The sequence below is a fragment of the Spermophilus citellus genome, assembly GCF_964194105.1.
Source record: "Spermophilus citellus genome assembly, chromosome: 18".
NCBI classification, from domain to species: domain Eukaryota; kingdom Metazoa; phylum Chordata; class Mammalia; order Rodentia; family Sciuridae; genus Spermophilus; species Spermophilus citellus.
In genome coordinates this window covers 656619-681844 of record NC_138200.1, presented here as the reverse complement: position 1 = coordinate 681844, position 25226 = coordinate 656619, and the positions used below count along the sequence as shown (strand labels likewise).

At 42.9% G+C, this 25226-nt stretch overlaps 2 protein-coding genes across 2 annotated transcripts; both read left to right on the top strand.

The window, feature by feature from the left end:
- Positions 1–8533: 8533 nt before the first annotated feature.
- Positions 8534–9428, top strand: VN1R1 (vomeronasal 1 receptor 1; the record flags this gene model as incomplete). Its single annotated transcript, XM_081273617.1, is given in 3 exon segments — positions 8534–8711; positions 8714–9199; positions 9202–9428. Coding segments are annotated over 3 exon segments (891 nt in total).
- A 5465-nt stretch (positions 9429–14893) lies between these two features.
- On the top strand, positions 14894–20981 carry ZIK1 (zinc finger protein interacting with K protein 1; the record flags this gene model as incomplete). The annotated part of the gene is made up of 4 exons (XM_081273616.1): positions 14894–15130; positions 15635–15673; positions 17760–17886; positions 19690–20981. 4 exons carry the CDS (start codon positions 14894–14896, stop codon positions 20937–20939), a joined length of 1653 nt encoding a protein of 550 aa, XP_081129742.1. The 3' UTR covers positions 20940–20981.
- Positions 20982–25226: the final 4245 nt, after the last annotated feature.

Below are 25226 nucleotides of genomic sequence, written 5' to 3'. Positions count from 1 at the left end.
TTGTATTGTATCAACGTATGCCCTGACTGCTCTTGATTTTACTGGGAAGCCTCCTTCCTCTAACAATTTACTTAACACTCTTTTGGTTTGTTTTTTACTAATTTCTGTTCCCGTATTTCTACTATAATACAACCCAACAAGATAACAATAAACAAAACCGAGACAGAATGAAATAAAAAGGGAACAATAAAAATTCATTATAGCCTTTCTATCCTCCTGACATGTGCATCCGTCCTTTCTCCCTATCTGTTCCTCAGACGCAAATAGTTTTTCCTCAGATGTGAGCGGTTTTTCTTCCGTCTCACTCATCTCCAGGGACAGGCAACTTAAAACAAAAATGAAGCAAAACAAAAGAGGAAACTTAGAATGGCTACCCATCCTCTCGCCCTGCCCTCAGGGGCGAGCAGTTTACTTACCCTCAGTCGCTCCCCCTGCGAGCCACCAAATGCCACAGTCTGGCTGGGCACAATTCAGGAGCCACTTGTCAAAAGAAACAAACTTTATTTTTAGAACTACAAATGACAAACAAAACAGTTCCTCAGGAAAAAACCCTCAGAGCCCAACTGCCACCACTGGCTTCCCACAAGCCTCTCACCCCCACACAAACCTCTCCACCTCCCACAATCCTCCTGCTCTTGAGGCCGATTGGCTGGGTTGCGTGGGCAGAGCCAAAGAAGTCCCCCAATGAGCAGCTCCGTGGAGGAGCCAATCAGCTGGATGTTGCTGGGGCCACTGTGAGCCAATCATCAGCTGGCAGTCTGAAGGGCAGGGAAACAGCCCAATGAACATCACCGCAGAGGAGCCAATCAGCTAGATGTTGCTGGGGCCGCTATGAACCAATCATCAGCCGGCAGCTGGAAGTTTGCTGGGGCCCCTTTGGCTGTGGCTCTCAACAGTAAAATGCTTAAACAATGTTGGTGTTTTCACAAATTGGTAAACTAAAAAAGAAATTTGAAATTATTTTGTGTTATTATAAAACAAGGTTACTCTAAATTACAAAGTCCCCACAGGTATAATTCTACATACAAGGAGTCAAGAGGTTTCAACTATATTTCAATTAAGGTACTGTAAGAAACAAATATTTCATCTTATTAAAATGGATGAATTTATCTAAACTCAAAAGTTTATAAGGGTTATTTCAAGGTAAAGACAAAAAATCAATGGGTTAAAAATTTATTAAAATGTTCTAAATATAAAAATATATTTAATGAAAAACGTTTCCAGGTAAAAAGTCTTTCTGTGATAAAGTATAATTATAATGCATTTAAGTAAACAACAAAAGGGTCTAATTAAGTAATATAAAGGTCTATAAATAAAAGACAAATATTAAAAGGTTTAAATGTAACTAAGTTGGTTATATATGTAACACAAATATTTAAAACTATTCAAGGTTGTTCCCTAAGGACAAATAATAATGATTTCATATATGTATATGTTAAAATGACAAAAACTTCTAAAAATATTAGTTACATATGTCTGTTAAGTTTTATCCCCTAGAACAAGTAATCTTGTAGAAACTAAGGTTTGTACATCTGTGGCTAAACAGCAACTGTTATTTTAAAATATTGTCCTACATTACAAAGTCTAGATTTTCCTTTAAAAGCTAACCTTGGTTAATATAAAAACATCAATAAAAGTGTGGTACATTACTCTTCTTTACAGATTAAATGTGTTCATATCTTTCAGGTATACAAGTCTTTAAGGAAAAAGGTTTAAAGAACATTTTATCAAGTGGGTATTCTCCAAACTAAAATTGTCTGTAATGGTAATTTAAACTTATAAAGATAATAGATTTTATTGGGGATTTATATTATTTGATGTTTAGTAACCAAATCTTATGTTACCTTTTATACTAAAATATAAAAATTTAAAGATATTTTAAAAAGTAATGAAAGCCTAATTTTTTAAAGGTTAAATATTATGAAACATTTTGCCACTTTTCCACATAAAAAATGTTAAGGGCTCTCAGCCTTTCCTTAATTAATGTTTCAGATGTATGTCATATTGTACTACTAACATTCATGCAAAGTCAGAAAACAATATATGTAAACTTTATAAAATGATACTAAAAAAAGACAAAGATCAACTTTAGAACTAAAACACTTTACCTAAGATTGTGAAGAGCTCTGCCTTACCTGAGATAAGGCTCTGTCTCTCACCTTACAACATGTCAGAATAACTTCAAAGTAGGCCAGATTTCAGCTAATTTAAAGTTATATTCAAAGATTAATTTTATTGGAAAGATCACTGTGATCTCAAATAAAAAATATAATGTATAACTCAGGCAAAGTTCAAAATTATATACAAGCAAAATATGTTTTTACTATTGTTAATTTCACTTGGTATTTTCATTATAACTAAAAAACTGTGACCACTACACTTAGAGCAACCAAGAAAGAGACCTTTACTGTGACAATGTCTGATTAACACGAGAGAGAGAGAGAGAGAGAGAGAGAGAGAGAGAGAGAGAGAAAAGAAAGAGAGAGAATGGAAAATAGAGAGAGAAAGGAAAGTGCAAGAGAGAGAGAGAGAGAGAGAGAGAGAGAGAGAGAGAAGGAAAGAGAGAGGAAAAAAGTGAAAGGGAAAATGAGAGACAGGGAAAGTGAGAGAAAAAGGAGAGAGCAAGAGAGGAGGACCTGGCAAGAGAGAGTTTTTATAGCCAAAAATCTAATGGGGTCTCTGGATCTGCAAGCTGCTTTGTTGCATACAATGATTGGATCACAGTAGATGCTAAGGTGTCATCCTCTGCCTTCAGGCAGGTCTTCAGCATTACGTAAATTAATACATAAAATAAGGATATTGTGTTATGTAAAAATTAACTGTAAAAGTTATAAACATTAAAGTTAAAGCCCAGCATTCTTACTTTAAAACTGGTAAAACTGACTGGCTGGATGTTTAAGGCCAAATTTAAATATTAAGGTTAAAATAAAGGGGCCAAAGAAACCAATATTTGGCTCTTTCCCTCTGAGTCAGCCTGAACCCAGGACAGGGGGAAAGCTTTGCAACTCCAGGCCACATAACCTCCCGATAAGGGAGATTAATGAGACCCCTGGAGAACAGAAAGCCAATGAGTGTCCATGCTGCAAAAGGGGACGGTCACTGAAAAGGGAGACATGCCTGATGCTTCCAAGGGAAGCCATATGGTCAGCCAGACCTTGACCCATCCTAATTCAGATGACACTAACAGAGCCAAAGTGCTGCTCACAAGTTCCCCAAGAATGTCCTCCAAGGAAACTCAGCTGACTCTTATCAATAGATAGGAACAAGGTCAGTTTGACCAGTTTAGTCTTAAACACCCAGCAAAACAGTTAAAACCAAAGCACAGCCATTCCTGGACCTTTAAAAAGAAACAACAGTTATTTTAATGTAACTTAAAATGTACACTAGTGTGAGCATCCCCAAAAATAAGTAAAACTGGAGGCAACAAAGAACAATTCTTAGCCAAAAATGCCTGATAACTATCAATAAAAAACTGCCAAAGTTTTTAGTCAGTTTAAAGCCTACAGATCTTCCTAACTTCCTACATAGGTAGATGTAATCAATGTTTATTAATATAATTATATAGCCCTAAGTAACAAAAGGATCTTTACTGAACACAGAGGTCATGCCAAAAAGGTATTTTTTTTTCAAAAATCAGATGACATTAACTAATTTAAATAAATGTTGTGTCTACATTCCTGATAATTCTTACAATGTTAAAAATTTATGTTCCCTAAAAAAGTGCCTTATTAGGCTTTGTTAGGCCTTGTTATGGGGACATTTTCTCAGGTCTTCCACCTCCTGGTAAACAAGTATTAATTTCTGCCATTTTCATGATATTCATGGACAGGTTCCAGATGCTACAACTGCTATTTTGTATTAATCTTACTTCAGTACTCAGGTCTCTTTGTTTCTCTCATAGAAGTGCCCACCCCAGGTGAATTTACATCCTGTTCTTCCTGAACCAGATTTTTACCATGGACTCCTTGACCCACTCAGTTTCTAAAAAGGGACTCCAAACTGCTTGCCCACTGCACATCACCCCCTTTCAGCTGGAAGTAGCAAGAACGGTCATCGCCCTTTTCCCTTACTGTGAACGTCTAGAGCGTTCGGGTCCCTGGGTAAGGGTCGCGAAATAACCGGGACACAGGGGATGCAGAGCCAAGGCAGCAATTGCAACTGCATGCTGAGGTTTATTTGCAAGTTCCTTTTATATTTTTCTTCTAACAAAGCAAGCAATTAACACTTTACCCACATTGCCCAAATATCATGCCTCAGCGGGTACACAGAGCTAAATTCAGATTGTTCCTGTTCATTTGATAAGTACCCTCCCAAAGTTCTTTGTAGACATTATCTAATCCCCGAATGTACTGTTCCCAGGTCCAGTATGCAGGAAGCTTCTTCCTCTTGGCCAAACCTTGCAGAGCTTGTGACTTGTGATAAGGGGAAGAGAACTTTTCCTCCTCCTAACTGAGGTTTGCCTCAGCTGACCTAAATCACAGCCACAGCTCTTGCAAAAAGTCAGGCCTGAGGAGCTAAACTCTGCAGACTCAAACCCCAACACCTTACAGCAGTTGGAGGTCCCTAATATTAGAGGAAAAATTAAGGTCAACATAGATGTTCGCCAATATGTCTAGCTCAGGAAGATGTACCTGGGAAACTACTCCCAAGATCACCCTGGGTGATCTCCCATAAAGAGACACTTGCTTCCACAACCCAACTTATAAGTGGGACAACTCCCTGTTCACCAAAAATTGTGCTTCCTGGGTCCCACTTCGAATTCCTTGCCTAAATCTCCAACCTGTCAATAACTCTGAACTATGTAACCTACTATTTTGATGGAATAAAAGGAAAAGAACACCTGGACTTATTAAAAGGCCAGAGCCCACTGATTTATCAACAGAGACTGGCTGCCCCCATTTTAGTTCCCCTCCTGGCTGGTTTGGGAAGTCCCTTAGCCATCAAATATATATAGATTTAGAAAAACTAGAAAGGTCAGTCTCCAAACTAAAGGTTTCACTAGACTCTCTGACAGAAAGAGTCTTACAAAACAGATGAGGTCTAGATGGTCTCTTTCTGAAACAAGGAGGACTTTGTATGGCTCGAGGAGAAACTTGTTTCTATGCAAACCATTCTGGGATAATAAAGGACAGTTTGGCGCTTGTGAGAAACAGGTTAAAGGAAAGAGATGAAGCACTAGAAACTTCAGGCCATTGGTTCCAAAACCTATTCTCATGGTCCCCTTGGTTGACTACCATCATTTCAGCCGTAGTTGGGCCCCTAGTCCTTCTCCTGATTGGGATTACTGTAGGACCCTGCCTCTTAAAAACCCTCCTAAACCATATACACAGGAATGTAGGTGAGGTCAGAGTTATGGTCTTGCAAGCCCAGTATAGTCCCTTAGACACAGAAGGATGGAACAAAAACTGAGGCCTAATGATGTGCAAGATTGACATCAAACCTACTAAAACCAGTGGGGAATGTGATAGTAGGAGCAAATGTGACTGCATTTTGTTTTATGACTTCATCCTGTAAAACAACCTTGCCAAGTAGAAGAGTCATGACTGGGGCAAGATGTTCTTTTCCTTTTGCTATAGAAACTTTTAAGAACACGGAACTACCTAATGGGGCATTGTTTCTGTAACTAGGGTAATGGGGCTCTGTTTCTGTAACTGGGGTAACTGAGCTAACTGTGATTGGTTAGGCTTCCCTCCGCCTGACTGCACTCTCCTGCTTCTGTAACCTGGCTGGCTTGCATTGGCTGGACCCCCGAACATCCCTTTTGCAGTTTTCAGGCTTGTAAGGAGTGCCCTTGCAGTTGTTCGGGGCTGATCAGTGGAATAGCTTTATGTTCTGGTCAGCCACCACTGGTGTGCTTCAATAAAGGCTTGATTCGATTATATGTGAGTGGTCTGGAAGTCAGTTTATGAAACCCTGGGACGAAGCTTTAACATAAGAACTACTTTTTCAGTTATGACAAAAAAAGGACCAAGAATGGGAATGGGAATGGAATCCACCCTCTTCTCCTGAACTCACTAAGGCAACTCCTGTGACAGCACCATCACAATGGATCCCCCTGTGAGCATCCTGATCAGTGTGGGACCCACCCTCGAGCCCACCTTCACAGCATGTAGTTTCTACCCTTCTCTCTCCAGTGGAACCACCGGCTTCTGACAAGAGACTGTGCAACTTAATTACTGGGGTGCATGTGAGTAAGGAAAGCAGACAGAATGTGGGGACAAAGCTGTTGCAATGTCACCTGTGCTGATATATCCTGGTGCCCATAAAAGTGCCTGACCTACGTGGGTTAGGAAATCAATATTCTTGAAGCAGCAAATGAATAAGTCCTTGTGGTACTCCCACCTGTTTGAACCACTGTGGTTGCTTCCCCAAACTCACCACATGCTGTCTGATGTGAGTCTGGGTGTCCTAGGAGTTCTCAGGCATTAAGACAATAACACTTTGAAGCCCACGGTATCGACATGATTGAAACCCACAGGGCTGCGCGCTCCACTCCTCACTTAGCAGGTCTGTGTTTTCTGCTCAGGCTCCCAGGGGGTCAGTGCTTGTCCCAGGGTGAGGTCTGTCCCACTGGTTTCCCCTCTCCTGAAGGGCTTCTCAGGGGGACAGGCTTGCAGAGACATGACAGCCCCCAGGTGTGGGCCCAGGTGATCTCCAGTCCCCATGCTGGCACTGTCACTGCACCTGCAGGTGAAATGACAAACACTTCCCAGCAAGGCGCTGAGGTCACGGAGTCCCTGAACGTTGTCACCTGCCAGGCCCAACCTGCAGGATGCTGCCTCAGAACCACTGCAGACAGCGCACAGTCAGGTAAGCAGGGGTTTTTCCTTCTTTGAACAGTTGTAAATTTTATGTGTATCTCGATGCTTCTAATCAGCCATAAAACGAATCCATGCAGTCTACCAGATTAGTCTTTTATTACTTTTTCATCCTGAGGTTTACATTGGTCAGAACTCTGGGACGTTAGGGAACCCACTCAAGTCTGCTTTCCACACATCTTTTCCGTGCCAGCTCCTCCTATCGCTCTGGGCCACCCTCAGCAGGTCCTCCATGCCTGTTGGGTAGGCCTGTGTTCTCTCATCTTGTCCACAGGAGTCTCTGAGCAGGAATACGTTCCTTGTTAAGTGTCCCTTCTGTGGCACCAGTGTCCCCCACAAATGGACTCTCTGCTAAAGGGGTGTCAGAGGAGACCCTGCAGAGCCTCTGAGGGGTCTCGGCCACTATGTCACTGGCACTCAGTCCCCGGGTTCCAGGTCCATGCTGTGGCCACCGTGCTTTCTCGGGTCAGCATGTGGAGCCCAAGGGAGTCTGCAGGAGTACATTTAGAATTCTGTTCTGTTAGAGTCACATTAACGTCCCTTAGGGGAAAGGCCTGATTGTGTTTTCCATTTGGGGATAAAAAGGCTACTCAGCAAAAACGTGTGGCTCACTCTGATGAGAAAGAGAAACTGGAGGAAGGGAAAGCGAGCAAAAGGAAATGTGGGCGCCAGGTTCCCCAGTCTGGCTGTATCCCCCTTGGCACCCCGGCTTGTAAGCAGGTTGTGAATTGCTGAACTGCTGTTTTCACCCACTATTAATCTGTTCTCTGACTTACCCACCCCCATTTGTTCATGAAGCAGAAGATGATATTTCTATTCTTGCCAGGGAAACTGTAGATGGGCAGCACACGCCCCTCATGAGGGCTCAGGGCGTCTATTTAGATCCCCCTGTGTCTGCACACATCCTAGGGTTGTGGGGGACCCTTAGTCCTCCTGGCTGTGAATGTCTGCAGTCGTGTCTCAGAACAGCCTCAATGTCCACAGGCTCTGGTTAGTGGAAATTCTCAGGGCAGGGAGGACTCACAATCTCCCACAGTCCTAGGAAGGTGTGGAGCACAGGGTGAGCTAGGCAGACCTGGAGACTCCGCTGCAGCCTGAGCCCTGTCCTCTGGCTCATGTCAGGCTTGGTCTTCTGAAACATCGCTGTTCTCTCCGTCCCCTCTGTGTAGTCTACCTCACAGCTGTAGACCTATTGTGCATCTTTAGTACGCCAGTGAGTTTCAAACTCCCTTTCCTATCTTGTAGAGGCTTTCAAGTGGCCAATTGTGAAAATTCTGCAGGTACCACAGTGCCCAGGTGGACAGGGATATGTGCTTCGACCACACCTCCCTCTCAGCTGCCATCCCTATATCTATGTTTCTATCCATTTTTATAGAAAGAGATCATCTGCACATGCCCGTGTCTTGCCATTGCCCTGTAAAATGTATTTTTGAAACAACCTGAGTCAGGGCACAGGGCTCTTCCTCACTCTCACTTTCCCTTGGAGGTGGACACTGCAGCTTTGGGCAGCACAGGTCTCACGGTGGTGTCTTTGAGTTTCTGGGCATGAAGTCTTGGTCTGTTTTTGTGAGAGTGTTTAGTTTGTGGTCAGTATTACATTGGGGGATGTATTGATGCTGACACACTTAATCTCATGGGTTTATCTCTTCATCCCCTGCCCTAGGTACAAGCAGACCTGCGGGTGCTGACGTGAGCTGCTCAGCATGGATATGGGGATGGTTCTCCTCACTCAGACAGGAGTGGGATTCGTGGGAAACTTCTCCCTCCTTTGTCTCTATAATTTCACCTTGCTCACTGGACGTCACTTCAGACCCACAGACGTGATTCTCAATCAAGTGGTACTGGCCAATTCCATTGTTCTTTTTGCGAAAGGAGTCCCTCCGACTCTGGCAGCTCGGGGATGGAACATTTCCTGGATGACACGAGATGTCACCTTGTCTTCTATTTCTATAGAGTGAGCACTGGTGTCTCCTTCAGCACTTTGTGCCTGTTCAATGGCTTCCAGGCCCTAAAGCTAAACCCCAGAATTTGCAGGTGGATCACGCTCAAGAGGAGATCACTACGATTTATCGGCTTCTGCTGTCTCCTCTGCTGGGCCCTGCATCTCTTGATAAATTCATTTCTGCCTTTAATAGTGAATGGCCCATTGAATAAGACAAATCTCAGTGTGGATGGGAATCACGGGTACTGTTCCTGGGTAGTGCCAGAGAGACACAGCACCTTATACACTGTCTGGTACCTCTCCCCCGACTTGTTGAGTCTGGTCCTCATGGCCTGGGCCAGTGGCTCCATTGTCCTTGTCCTGCACAGACACAGGCAGCAGGTTCAGCACATCCACAGCTGCGTCCTCTACCCCCCACCTTCTCATGAGGCCAGAGCCACACGCATGTCCTGATCCTGGTGAGCTCCTGGGTTGCCTTTTATTCCGTCGACACTGTTTTGACCATTTGGGTGACTCTTGCCCCCAGGAGAGGCCAGTGGGTCATGACCAGCTCTGTGCTGGTGTCCTCCTGTTTCCCAGCACTCAGCCCCTTTGTGCTCATCGTCAGTGACACCCGCGTCTCTCAGGTCCTCTATCACTGCAGAGCAAGGACACGTGGTGTCTCCTAATCCACCTGCCTGGCTAGCGGTCTGTTGTCTTGGATGTATTTGAATGTCCATGTCATCATCTGCTCATGTTTGAAGAGCGCTTATGTCAATACTGTCTGGTACCATGGCAAATGAGGTGGCCATATCTTCTGTACTGTCAGCTCTACGCCCGACTAACCATGAACACTGTGCCCATAAGGAAACAAGGATTTATCATTCTAACCTTAGGTTTCTCAGTAAAGAATGTTCAGGATGTTTTATTTATTTTTTCATTTATATGTTTTGTTTGTCCAGGATATTTTAGAAGAATGTAATGGAGGAAATTTCTGAGTTTAATGTCCAGGAAAGTTTTTTAGTTTCATTTTTTTTTAGAAACTCACTGAAGGCTTTTTTCATGTTTCTCTCGGTTTTTTAATTGATCTATTTTAATTGACCAATATTTATTATGTGTATTTATGGGATGTTCTGATCTATTTACACATTGTATAAAGATTAAATCACCTAGTTATCATGTCCAACATCTCACAAACTTATTTCTGGTGAGGATCTTTTAAAAATCTGTTGTTTTAGAAATTTTTAAATGCAAACTGCATTATTAACAACAGTGATCATACATCGTTTTCCCAATAATTTTTGAGCTCACTTTTTGGCAGGGGAATGAACTGCATGAGCAGTGTGAGGAAGGCACTGCCAGCCTCAGGGGAGTGGGCTGAGTTCAGGTGCTTGGAGGTCAGCAGGAGAGGAGGGACAGGGAAGTCTCTGGGCCATCCCTTAGGACAGCTGAGGAAATCTGAGTGGCTGTTTAAGATGACGGGCAGAAGGGATTCAGTTGAGAGACTGAAAATATCAGGACTCCTCACTGAGTGGTACTACTGTGCTGTGTGTGGAGGCACAGCCTGAAATCCCAGCTACTCTGGAGTCTGAGGCAGGAGTGTGGGTTCCAGGTCTACCTGGAGAACTTCGCGACCCTGTCTCAAAATGGAAAAAAAAAGGTGGAGTGTCTTGGGAAGTAACTCAGTGGTAAAGCACCCCTGCATTCAATCCCTAGTACCAAAATATAAAGCATTAGATACTTAATTTAAGTAGTTTTGTTTCTAAAAATAGCACTGTAAGTCTTTGATATTGTGGTTTACGTCAAATGCATAGTATACTACTTAGCCCTCAATGAAAACGCACCTTCAATTGCTAATGGATAACATTAAGCATCTAAATTGCTTATAAAATGTCTCTTGCCTATTTTTACTAAAGTGAAAATTCTCAATGCACAAAATTTTATAGAATAAAATCTGACGTTTGAAACTCTATCTCCAGAAAATTGAGCATGCTTTTCTCTGCTTTAAAAAATGTATTTAATTTTTTATTGTCTGAAATTCTAGCATCTTACTTGCGTTTTTTTGTTCATTAGCAAACATTTGCAATTATACAGTGAAATGCCAATTCTTATTTTATATCAATATTATGAGCTCATGTATGTTGCAAAATTATCACACTTTTATTTATATCTTGTTTTTAAAATAAAATACACATTTTCTGTAATTATTTCCTATTTATTTTAAAGGAACAGTGAGTCAAATTTACCCTTCATTTTTTCTTTGATTTCAGATTTAAACTCAGGATATGGTTTATGGCTTTCTATCTCACATTTATAAAGTATAAACCATGTATGGAAAGGTAATCTAATGGGAAACTCATATTGCCTGGGCTTTTTCTGTTGATCTTTCTTTTCTTTCAAATTCAACTTTCCTGAACACTGTGTCTATATTTCAAAAGGGATTCTATCTCTTGATTTACAAATCAAACTTTTACCAACTTAAATTTGGTGCATAATTTTTGAAAAGTATTTTTAAAGCTCTATCAGGAATCCTGCAACTCCACTGGTATTCCTTCCTTTTTTGAGCTGGTTTATGTGATTGCTAGAAAGGTTCAGAATTCATGCCCATCCTTACATAGCTGCCACTACTAACAGTGGGACCGGTGGTGTTTTGGAGAGCCCCATTCACTCCTGAGCACTTGTTTTGTTGTCGTTGTTGTTCCTGCAATATTTTGTTGGCATGTTGCAAGGTGAGCATGACAGCCTGACTATAGTCCATGACACTGCACACCTTGTACACACCTCCATGTCTGATAACCAGGTGGGCAGAGGAGATACAGGAGAGGAAAGGGAATTCCCAGGCCACACAATTTAGGGTCTTCTTCAGGAGTGATAGAGTAATGACAGATGGTTTGACCACTTGCATAGGTATTGGGATTTGGAGCTCTCTGTAGTTGTCTGGTTCTTGAACCTGGTTTGATTTAGAGCAAGGTGATATTGGCTTGCTGTATGAGAATTAGACAACGATGTGGGTGGAGCCATGGCCCTGGATCAGCAGTCTGCACATGAAAAGCAGCTCCATAGTAGCTAACTTTCCGGAGACAGCAGAATAGCCTTTAGTTCATTCCTCTGATTAATGGGCACCTAACAGAGAAGCACAGAACTTAAGAAAACACTGAATAATTGCTTATGTGGTTGTATGAATTCATTTATTGGAAACACTGGGAAAATGATAATGGGGGACTTTAAAGAATAGGTCACAGTTTCTGTAATCAGCATAATAAACACTTTCCGTTGAGTGAAAAAGGATGAACACTAAAACTATATGGAGTCCTTGTAGATTATCCTATAACTAGAGTCCATATTAATATGGCATTATAAAAGAAAATGCATCTAAAGTTGCTGAAATCTCTATCAATGTGTTGGTAAAGTTGGAAAGTATATTGATGGAATGAGATATATAATAGTTTCTTGGTGCATCTCTAGGGTCAAGCTGGCAGGTCCATCTTATATGTGGTTAGAAGATATAAACCGACAATTTATGAACATATATATATATATATATATATATATATATATATATATATATATATATATAAAGATTACTGGTATTTGTGTTAATCAAGGGGAAGGAGTGATCATGGTGTGTCATGTAGGCAAGAGGTCATTTTGCAATTCTGGAGGACTACAGTCACAGAGAAAATAGCATAATCAGAGTATTGCTAAGCACACAGTAAGCTCAGAAACACAATAGAATCCCTGGCATTAAAGACAGATAGCAAATATTTACTGTGTTCAATTCATGCATAGAAAGGCAGACCAGGAAAATCCCTTGGGGTGGAGGCTTTAATGTTCAGGGTAGTGTTATTTATAGTGTAAACGGCAACATCATCTTCAAAAATGAAGCCTTAGTCTGGGGAAATGGCATCAGGGACATGGAGTTTCAGTATTCTTGATACAGAGTCAGAATAATGTAGCTCTCATGGTTGGTTTAAACAGTAAGTTACTTGAGGAATTTGGGACTCCAGATTGTAAACCATGGAATGCACCCAGACCATTGGTAAAAAGGCCAAGCAGCAACAGAATGATGTGCAGTCACTTGTTAGAGGAGGATGTGTGGTAATTTAGGCTCAAATGGGGTTCATGTCTAGGGAATCACAAGAGGGGTCCGAAGGCAAAAACAAGAGCAGGTAAAGGACAGGGCCAGAGCCTCTAATGGGTTTCCAGACAAAATCAAGGTAGGCAAGGATGAAAATTTTGGTATGGGCTAGTTTCTACAATCTGAAGGATTGTGTTGGCCTTTGGATCATATAAACCATCCCTCATTTTATGGTACATAGAATTTTGATCAAAGGAAATGGCTCCCTTGGGTGGAAGGTCTGTCTGCACATTAAAAGTAAACTCAGACAAATTGACTTGAAAAAGAGAGTTAAAAAAGAAAAAAAACTTTGGTTATGGCTGTCTATCCATCTGAAGACGGCAGACCTTCTCCCTTGAATATGTATTTCTTACTTTATTCCAAAATCTGTTTCTCCCAATGTAGACCACATCCTGCATTGAATGCATATTGACTTTATAAGATCTTCACCCTTCTTTAACATTATTTTTATGTTCTTTTCAACTTGTTTGGTTTGTTGTTTGCTACCTTACTTTTATATGAACACTTTGTGGCCCTGCTGGCCTCCCAGTCTGTGGCAGGAACCCTCCACTAAGTGCTGAATCCTAGAAACAAGGGTCTTGTGGGCACCTCACAGAGTGGGTTTTCTGAAAGAGGCTATCCTTAATCTCCTGTGTTACCCAAGACATTCTGCTAATTCTTCACCTGCTGTGCCACTGAACTCAATGGTTCTGTCTCCCTGGGATCTAAATCAGAACAGAACACCAAGAATAGTTGTCACAGAATAAAGTTTATTTGCAGCAAATAAGGATACCCCTCAGAAAAATCCCCTCAGGGGGAGATGCAGTTTATTTGGGCAGGGAATGCATATTCAGAAAAGGGAAGGTGCTCATCATGTGCACAGTGCAGGGACAATCCTACACAGATACAGTCTGATAATGTGCCCCTTCCTATGTCCCTTGTTATGGAAATGAGCTCCAGCTCTTGCTCAGGTAAAGATTTTGGTATTATAATTGAAAGAAAAGTGACCACAACACTCGGAGCAACCAAGAGATCTTTATTGCAGCAGTGCAACAAAGAGAAAAGAAAGAAGGAAAGAAGTCGGAGGGGGCAGCTGGGGAAGGCTTTTATAGCCCTTCTGCTATGCTGCCTAAATCTAACAGGGTCTCTGGGTTGGCAAGCTGCCTTGTTGGCACACAAGGGGGTTAAGTGCTCGGCCTTGAGCAGGGGCTTGAGCGTTTGGGCTTGAAGCAAACAGGTGATAAAGAACCAGACAGAGGGTTTGAGCGGCCAGGTCATCCTGCAGCTAACTTTGTTTGGCATGCCCTGCAGATAGCTTACTCAGCCTAACAATAATGCACCTAACAATAATGAAGTAAATTTCCATCTTTTGGTCACTTGTGCATTATCCTTAAGGTATCTTATGTAATATCATCTCTGAAAAATAAATTTAAGAAGATGTATTGGAACAACTTACTTGGGGGCTCAAGGGGCAGAAATGGGAGAGAGTCTATATTCTGCTTTTCCTGGCTATTAAATGGTATAGACAGTCTGCATCCCGTTTTCTCAGGCTGCTAGTAAGGAAAAGCCTGCAACCTGCTTTATCAGGCTGCCTCTCCGCTAACAGGTGTGCAGACATGCTTGCTATGTGTGATTTGAGCTGGCACCTCCAAGGGGACAGAGAGGAAGGGGATAATGAGTTGCCATGAACAGTGGGGAGACAGGGGTTAGAAGGCCTTCCAGAGGAGCAACCATCTCATAACAGAGGGCAGGCAGGAAGCATGGGAACACGTACGGGCCTAGAGGACAGTCCCTGCAAGCTGTAACCAGCGGTAGCCGCAGAGGCCAAGTCCCCACCGTTATCGCCAGGGCTAGCCCAGAAGGCTTGTCCTGCTGCTCCATCGGTATTCAAGTCCTCCCTGCAGGCTCAAGCCTAGCTCTTGCCTGCAGAGCGCCTGCTGGATGCAGAGCACCCCAGCTCCTCCCGCTCGCAGGTCTCCCTGGAGCCCTGGGCACTACGTTACCCAGAATGCCCTGCCCCAGGGAGCCGCTAAGCCAATGAGCGCCCAGAGAGGAGTGTTTCCGGCGTGGGCCATTGTGTGGGCGGGACTTCCGGCGTGGCTCCGCCGGCGCGGGTGTGAGCGGTCTGGGGATCTGTCCGAGCTGTCGGAGCTTTGTCCTCCGGGAAGCGACAAGGCTGGGCTGGCGTACGGAGGGGTCCGAGGGGCGGTGGCCACTTTGTCCGTGTCCCCGTCGCACGCGCAGAGGCCCATGGCCGAAGCCGGCCCGGCTCGGGTAAGTGGTCCTCCCCGCCGCGCTGTGCTCGCCTCCCCACAGTGTCCGAATGAGGGGCTCTGCCCGGGTGCCGCAGGCCAGGCTCTGTCCAGCCCGGCCGCGGCCCGTGAATGAGGTGGAGCGGGAAACTACGCCTGAGGCCCGGCGTGTGTCCTGTCGAGGAGGGTCGAGTGACGCGGCGTATTAACGCTGTCATGGCAGGACGGAGAGCTCTGCCTTTGTCCTTAGGTCGTTGGTAGCCACGGAGAACTGCGCACGGAAGAGGTACCTAGTCTGACTTCAAGCTTTTCCAGAAGCTTCTCACTGTTAGGACCAGAAGGAGGGGTGATAACACTGAAGCAGGGGTTCGAGGCCTGAGAGCTCCTCGAGTTAGCACTGAGGCTCCAATATAATGAAAGCCTCCTCAAGTCACCTGGCTTCCAGCTGGGAACGAGTACCGCAGGGGCTGAGCCTCTGGAGCCCTGCCATGATCGCCTGCCTCTCATGACCTCCCTCTTCCTACAGGTCTCCATGAGTGCAGAAGCCCATAGGGACCTCACTCAGGTGAGTAGTGCATGACACAGGCTTTCACTGATCCTGACACCCGCCCTGCGCCTCCCCCAGGATTTTTTTTTTTTTTTAATGAATCCCTTCTCTTGATGCTCATCGTTCCTTGGACCAAAGGACCTTTAACAAACCCAAGCCTAAGATCCTAATGCTCTTTGGGAGTTATTTTAGGTAGTTCCTATAGAGATATGAAAAGCTTTCCCCTAATGCATATGTGCTTGGAGGAGAAGCTGAGCTGGTTCATGGAGTTCCAGGTTTCTTTTTCTATTTCAGAGGATCTAAAAGTAGCAGGGCAGGATTCAGAGCTGGATGACTGTCAGAATTTATGGCAGCAGTGGGAGTTTTAGAGAAGGGAAAGAAGATGATCTGATGCTGGTCTCATCAGCCTCCATGTTATGCCATGGAGAACTCCGTCAGTATGAGGGACACAATAGGAAGGCCAGGGAAGACACTTTCATAATACTCTAGGTAAGTGCTGTTAGTGGCTTGAACCAGTAAGGCTACTGTGGAGGTAAAAGAAGTGGCAAGATTCTGGATTCATTTTCTTAATTAGGCCTGCCTGGATTTTCAGATTTTGAGGCAGAGAGAGGGGGAGAGAGAAAGATACTATTGAGGCCTTACTTCGGGCTTTTGGGGTTTAGTATCTGGAAGAATGGAAACTCCATCAGCTGGACTGTAAAGTTACCAGTAAGGTTTATTTCACTGGGGATATCAGAATTTTGGTTTTTAGGTACTTACATCTAAGATGTTGGATTAACAATTAGTAGAGACATCAAGTTCTGGCCACATCGGTTTGGAATTTGGGGAATGGTTTAAGATGGAGACATCTAAAAGATATAGTTAGTGTTTGACCCATAACTAGGAGGAATTATATTTGTCATAATAGTAGTGCTGTCCATAGCCCAGGCAAGGGAAAATGGAGCTGTGCCTGGGTCTTGTACTTGGACACCTGAGTAGACATGGTAAGCATCATAAACAGATGTGGAGAGAGAATTGACCATGGAAGGGCATGACAAAATAGATTATCTGGTAGGTGGCTAAGGCTTCTAAGGCATAAGGGAGACAGAATGCTTACAGAAACAGGAATAATTAGAAGATGACACCAAGGCCATGATTGAATTTTTCTTCCCCTCCAAATTTCATACATTGAAATTCTAATCCCAGAGGGACCTAATCCTAATCCTAGAGCTGAGGCTTGTGAGAGGTAATTAAATCATGAGGATGGAGTCCTTGTGTCTGGTATTAGTGAATGCCCTTTTAAGAAGAGGTCAGAGAATAGCTAGTGCTCTTTTCACTATGTGGAGATACAAGGGGGAAGTCAGCAGTCTACAGCCTGAAAGAGGACTCTCACCAGAACCTGACCATGATGGCACCCTGAATTCAGCCTCCAGATCTGTGAGAAATTCCTGTTGTTAATAAGCTACCCAATGAGTAGTAGTGTTTTGTTACAGCAGCACAATTGAAGATACTCAGTCTAGTGCTCATTCACCATGCTACAGGCTCACCAGGATTGTCCACTCAAGCAGATAGCTAAGTTTGGGGGCACAGTGATCATCTGTGAGTGTCACTGGGTCTGGGGTAGAATGTCATTGAGACTCTGAGATACTTTGGTCACTTGAGTTTGAGGGTTAAGAGTAAAAGGAAAGCTATGACTGGTAAGTGGACATCAAAATCAGTAGAGATAGAGGACGAGAGTTGTTTGAAATCCTTAAGTGATCCTGGGTAGCTGAGATTGAAGCAAGGAGCAGAATCAGACAGCCAGGCCTTCCGGCAGGATCCTGGGCTGCGTGTTTCTGGAGGCACCATCCGGAGGACCACTGAGGAATGGTCTAAGAGAAGGGGATACTGCATTACATGCCAAGTCCACAGTGAAGATGGTATCTTCCTGCCTACCTTCCTGATGGCTATGGGAGGACACAGTGATACTGGGACCACGGCAGTGAGCTTCAGAGGCACTGGGATGTGGTATTCCTCTGAGATAGGAATGTAGGAAGAAGGGCAAACAGGATGGACAAGCAAGTGGATGAACTTGGAATTCTAGAGGAGAAGTTTATTGTGGAGTGACCTTTCCCCATTATGGCAGGACTGTGTGACCTTTGAGGACGTGGCCATTTACTTCTCACAGGAAGAATGGAGACTACTTGATGAGGCTCAGAGGCTTTTGTACCTCAGTGTGATGCTGCAGAACTTTGTACTTGCAAGCTCACTGGGTAAGGCTCTTACACTCACCTTAGTGTCTCTGTCTTCTTTTTCCCCCAAACAGATTCACCTTTTCCAGGCCTTACAGTCTGTTAAATTCTCCAGTTTCTTGGCATATGTGCTCCAGCACTGAGCTGTGTGCACTGTTTGCACCCTAACACATGTGCCCTGAGTGGTCTGGGAGTTAAGTATCTTGCATTCAGGCTAATGGATCTCAACTTTTTGCCATCTCTCTGGCTATGTCCAGAATCATGATACCTTTTTTCACAGCTCCCCCACCCCTCACCTTTTGCTAGTTGACCTTTTCTTGTGACTGCTTGTGGCATAACAGACATTGTCATAGTCCATACTTGGAACCATGGGCTATTATTATCATACCCCCCACACACACACACACATTTTTTTTTTGTAGTTGTAGATGGACAGAATGCCTTTTTTATTTTATTTTATTTATTTTATTTTTTAATGTGATGCTGAGGATCAAATCCAGTGCGTCACACATGCTAGGCAAGCATTCTGCCACTGAGCTACAGCCCCAGTCCCCGTATCCACCTTTTTAAAATAATTTTTATTTTTCTCTCCTATGGTCTGTTGTATCCTGAGATGATCTGTATCTCTGTTGGCACGTTGTGTCTTTTCTTTCTTGTGGACCCTGCTTTAAAAAGGTCCCATGTAGTGATAGTACTTAGGGTGTGGGGAGAAACCTGGTTCCTTCATAGAGTGAACATGATTTCAGAAGAGGCCTGGGCCTGATGTGTGGCACATAGAAAGTAGCGTAACATCCAGGCTATTTTCAAATCATAAAAGGAACCTGTCCTCTGTCCACCACTGTTTTGGTGCAGGTACCACGAGCCAAACTTCATTTCCATGTTTTCTTCCCCATCTCAATTTTTTTTTTTTTTTTTAATATTTATTTTTTAGTTCTCGGCGGACACAACATCTTTGTTGGTATGTGGTGCTGAGGCTCGAACCCGGGCCGCACGCATGCCAGGCGAGCGCACTACCGCTTGAGCCACATCCCCAGCCCCATCTCAATTTTTTGTGGGAGGGTGGTGGTTTACCAGGGATTGAACTCGGGGGGGCTTAACCACTGAGCCACATCCCCAGACCTATTTTGTATTTTATTTAGGTTCTCATTAAATTGCTTAGCACCTTGCTTCTGCTGAGGCTAGCTTTGAACTCATGATCCTCCTGTCTCAGCCTCCCAAGCTATTGGGATTACAGGCATGCACCACTGCACCCAGCCATGAACTTTTTTGATTTCTCATTTCATGTAACTTCCAGCACCCATCCATCCACATCTTTCTAGTCTTCATGTCTCATCTGTTCTTTTATACTGCTCTATTCAGTGTTTTCCAGCACTGTCTCACACACGCTGATAAAATGTACACATACATTACATTTACCTGAATACTTGCCACGCAGTTTTGTGTGGATTTTCCTGGGCTTGGAGTCAACCCACCATCTGTATGGCACGTACCTGTTACTAGCAAACAGCATCCTGCTGAAGGCTGTGTGGTGAGTTCTAGAGATATGACCACAGTGTTAAAGCAGCTTAAGGCTGTTTGCAGAGGAGTGAGTTGAAGACTACTTCTCCTTATGACCCATCCATCTTTGTAATCTTCAACTGGTAAGGCCTCCCCAATTCTGTGACTTTGAGAGACATCATATTGCCATATAGCCCCTTCCTCAACCTGTCCCTATATCTCTTATTCATAGAAAAAATCTTGGAATCATTGTTAGAGTGTGCATGATGGTGCCTCCTCCTTCACACATAGTCATCATACATTTCATTAGCAATTCTCTGCTTTCAGGTTGTGGGCATGGAACAGAGGATGAAGAGATACCTTCTGAGCAGAAGGTTTCAGTAGCAGTTTCACAGGTCAGGACTTCTAAGGCAGGTTCATCCATGCAGAAGACTTACCTCTGTGAAAAATGTTTCCCAATTCTGCAGGACATTTTGCACCTGGATGATCTACCTGGGCAGAAATTCAGAATTGGGACATATGCAGATCTTCACCAGCACCAAAAGCATCACAGTACAAAGAAGCTCTTGATGAGGGACGTTGAAAAATCCTATGTCCGCATGTCAAGGAAGCCCTTTGCCAGTTGGGAGGTTGAGAAGGACCTCCCAGCCATGTGGAGCCTTGTCAAATCCCCAGCATTTCCCAGTAGTGAAAAGCCCAATAATACCTCCAAGGGTGGGGAGGACAGTCATAGTCATAAAAGTCATCAGTCAAGAGAATGTGGGAATCCTGTCAGCCACAAGCACACTCTTGTTCACCGCCCCAAAGTTACCACTGGTAAAAAGCTTTATGAGTGCAGCAAGTGTGGGAAAACCTTCCGTGGCAAGTACTCACTTGATCAGCACCAGAGGGTACACACTGGAGAAAGGCCTTGGGAGTGCAGTGAATGTGGGAAATTCTTCAGCCAAACCTCCCACCTGAATGATCACCGGAGAATTCACACTGGAGAAAGGCCTTATGAGTGCAGTGAATGTGGAAAATTATTTAGACAAAACTCCAGCCTTGTTGACCACCAGAAAATTCATACTGGAGCAAGGCCTTATGAGTGCAGTCAGTGTGGGAAATCCTTTAGCCAAAAAGCCACCCTTGTTAAACACCAGAGAGTTCACACTGGAGAAAGACCTTATAAGTGTGGTGAGTGTGGGAATTGCTTTAGTCAAAGTGCCATTCTTAATCAGCACCGCAGAATTCACACTGGAGCAAAGCCTTATGAGTGTGGTCAGTGTGGGAAATCCTTTAGCCAAAAAGCTACACTCATTAAACACCAGAGAGTTCACACTGGAGAAAGGCCTTATAAATGTGGCGAATGTGGGAAATCCTTTAGTCAAAGCTCCATCCTTATTCAACACCGGAGAATTCACACTGGAGCGAGACCCTATGAGTGTAACCAGTGTGGAAAATCCTTTAGCCAAAAGTCTGGCCTCATTCAACATCAGGTAGTTCACACTGGAGAAAGGCCTTATGAGTGTGACACATGTGGGAATTCCTTTAGTCAGTGTTCTAGCCTCATTCACCACCAAAAATGTCACAACATGTAGGGGCATCATGAAAGCAACAAATACGGAGAAGTTTTCAGCCCAAGGTTTAACAGCTCCTGAAGGCCCACACTTGAGAAAGGCCTTAGACCTGTAGGCAGTGTCATCTTTTTCAGAGAGGCTTTGTGAAGGAACCACCTGCCTAAAGTTAACATACTTCCTACTACCCACTGAGGGCAGTGTCCCCGTGTGTACGTGATGAGTGAGCCTTCCAGGAGCTCCATGCACTTCTCAACTGATGGGGGCCATGTCAAGAGTTAAGTCACTGCCACTTTCTCTGGTAGAAGGCATCTTCCTCGGCCACTTTGCACAGTGTCCATCGGTCACTGGAGCATGTGAGGGAAGGCGAATGCTTATTCCCTGGAGGAAGTCTTGAACAACCTGGGCCTTCAAGGAGAGTTCTTTCCCTTTTCTGACTGATTAAAGCACACATATAACCTAGTTTTTACCATGAAAACCTAGTCTGCTGGAGGCTTTCAGGAATGGCTGATTTTCTTCATCAAAAGTTGTTTTTTCAGTCTCACATGACAGTTGGGTTAATTTTTTTCAGCCTTCTATTTACCAAATGGTAACTACCTGCCTTGCATTAGTCTTGATTGTGTGCTAATAAATGCCTTATTGTTAAAGCTACCTTTAATTATGGGGTTGAGTTTACTGTGTCGGGAGGCTGGAAGACACTTTGTGCTATTTGAAAGGATGGACAGCTTTCATGGGTCACCTGTTCTTCAGGGACAGTAAAATGACAGTTCTCATTTTGCTTTCAGGCTGGTTTGTATTGCTGCCCTAGACAACATGGGAAATAATGCAGGAATTTTGCCCTGATTTGTGGCTTGGATGGTCACAATTTTCTATGAGCCTATAGGTCTACCTGGGGAGAGGCCAGCTGTTGTGACAGGTTTCTGTGATTGGGTGAATAGAATGAATTCACTCTCTTGTTCCCAGAGGATGTTGTTTTGCAATGCACATGTGGAGGAGAAAATGTTCACAGGGCTTTACAAGAAGCCATCTGCCCTGATACCAATCATTCCATTTCATAGATTGGTGTCACTCATATGATGGCTGGAGCCAGCTGTGAACCTTAATTGGTTTAGAAATCATAAATACTGGGTGTGGAGAAGGAACTTACAGTAAACCGCATGAAATGTGCCTCTTGCAAAGGTGCATCCACATATCTTCCAGTGACTGAGCATTCACAGGACCTAGAGGTCTGTGTATGCCCAATAGCTGTGGTCATTGTCAAGGAAAATAAAGGGTTTTGGGATTCACGTTGTCTTTCTGGGTTGTTCACCTGAAGTGCATTGCTGTAGAAGCAGGAAAATAAGGAGATCATGGTGACCCTACAGTCCAGGGTTCTAGCTCTGGTGATCCTGTCAGTGTTCTGTTGTTTGGTATCACAACAGCATTCCTGACTGCACCAATATAGAGCTGCCCTTTCCCATGCATGAGGACGGAGATAGTGGAATCAACATGGGTTATTACCAGAAAAATAGTTTAGGCTTTGAATTTGGTTTTGGAATCACTTTTTATAAACTTATTTATATATAGTTACTTGGAATAACTGATGTTTATGGTGTATAATTTGAAAAGTTTTGTCTCATAAATTCCTGAAACCATTATAGTGGTCATAAATATATCTACAATTTACCTCATACCATATTATCTCCCCGTATTCCTCAGGTTTGCAAGTATCCAGTAATTTACTTTTATTCACATGACAATAACTTGTGAATGAGGTATTTTATGAATGCAATTACACATTTTTTGCTACATGATTATTTTAAGAATCATCACTACTGCTTATATGAACAGTTCATCCTTTTTGTTGCTGAGTCATATTCAGTTCTATGGATATGCATTGTTTATTTTCTGTCTATTTATTTATTTATTTATTTATTTATTTGTGCTGGGGATTGAACCCAGGGCCTTGTGCATGCAAGGTAAGCACTCTACCAACTGAGCTATGTTCCCATCACTTAATGGGCAGTTGGATCATTTCCTGTTTGGGGATGTTAAAAACAAAGCTACTGTGAATACAGGCATAGGATTCTTAATGTGCAAATGTGGTTCATTTCTCCTGTGAAAATAATTCAGAGTAGTGTTTTGCATTTAAAAAAACTGTCAAACTGATCTAGACATATTGTACTCACTGAACTCCCACCAACAATATGTGAACATTTCTGTCCTTCCACCTTCTAGCCAGTACTTGAAATGATTAGTCTTTTAAATTTGAGCTGTTTTAATGTATTATGGCATCTCACTGTAGTTTTAATTGCATTTTTCTGATGTTTCATAATGTTGGGCATGTTTTGTTTGCCACTTATGTATCTTCTTTTTAAAAAAGGCTATCTTTTTGCCTATTTTAAAATGTGTGTTGGTGATGTAGTTTCCATTAACAAATAGACATGTATCACAAGAACATGTTGGAACTTATTCATTCTTCAGTAAATGAGGGTCTTTGCTAAATAGGAAATTGTTTTTGAATGTTGGAAAAATATTTTCTCAAATTTTTTTGCCTATTCACAGTGCAGGAACTTACAGTAAACCGCAGTCACAGACACTATGTTTTAAGCATTTTGTGCATTATTAGTAACAGCAAACCCTCTTTTTAGAATTTGTCAATTACCCTAGTAAAATACTCTCACCATGGCCAATTCAAGTTCTAAAATGATGTCACTGAACATAGAGTTGGGAAGAGATATGCAATAGCACATAATTATGTTTTATTCTCATCATACTGATATAGTAGTCACAAATATACAGGTGTAAAACAGTAAAATAATTAGAAAGTAACAACTTTTGAGTATCACCTTAGATTTTTCAAGGTAGCTTGATGTGTAATTGTCATACAATAAACTATGCATATTCAAAGTGTATAATTCCTGTTTTTATGTCAGTACTCAGGGTTTTTTTTTTCAGTTTCCTACAAAATTGACTTGCTCCTTAAGACATATTTGTTTGATTTCAGTTAATTATATATGACTTTTACATACATAATTTTAGTAGTTTCGTAAATCCCTACTATCTACAAATACCATTAGGGTTTAAAACATTGTTCATTTATTGAGATTTCTGGGTCTTTTGTTCATCAAAATTTCCCACATTCTGTATTTGGTTATTTTGCATTTTTCTGATGTCACTAAACATACTAACTCTCTATATACCCTTTGCACTAGATATTTAATTAGATGAAGAGAACCAAAATAAAAGAGGGAATTTGTTAGATTGTCTTACATGATAGGTGCTGGATCATCCCACAAAGGCTATTGACAGGCTGGAGAGGTGGGGAAAACAGTAGCTATCCAGTCCAAGAAACCGGAACCCCCACAAAGGGGATGAATTAATGTTGCAGACCCAGCCAGAAGTTGAAGGCCTGAAAGCCCCCTGGAGAGTCACTGATGGGAGTTTGAGTTCAAAGACTGAAGAATTGTAATCTGATGTTCACGGGTGAGGCAGCAGCCAAAATCAGCAGCAGCAGCAGCAGCAGCAGCATGTGCTTAAGAAAAAACAAGCTTGCACATATGGGAACTTCCCCCTTTGTCTGCTTTTTGTCCTATCTGGGCCCCTAGCCTATTAGATTGTGCTTCTCATATCAGGGTGGGTCTTTCCCCTCAGTTGGCTGACCCACAAGACAATTGTTTCTGGAAAAACTCACACAAACACAGTCAGAAATGTGCTTTACTAATTCTCTAAGCATCTCTTGATTTAGTCAAGCTACAACCAAAATTAACTATCATTGATCTTGTAGGGTTTTTTGTTTTGTTTTGTTTGTTACTAGGTATTGAATCCAGGGGTGCTCTATCACTGATCTACATCCCAAGCCCTTTTAAATTTTATTTTGAGATACGATTTCACTAAATTGGTCATCTCAAATTTGCAGTCCTCCTGCCTCAGTCTCTAAGTTGCTGGCATTACAGTCATGTGCCATTATACCCAGCACTGCCACAGATATTAATAAGAGGTTTGATTGAAGTCTGATTCCACAGGTAAGTATGTAATAGTGACACACCTGTGCAGTCTTTTTTCCCCCTTTTGGCCTATCTATTCAGATAGGCCTATCTAAAAGATAAGACACTCTATACTTTAAGGATTATCTTCATATTCCGCAATTTGCCAGCACGCCATAGGCCTTCATGGAAACAAAATATCTCAGGTACTGAATTTTGGAGTGTTGTGGGGCAGGTTGCTCAGAAAACACAGCAAGTCCGAGTTATGTCCAAATTGAAGAGTCTTTATTCTGATCAGCCAGCACTGCTCCCTGCAGGACCAAGTTGTCTCTGCAGGAAACAGTCT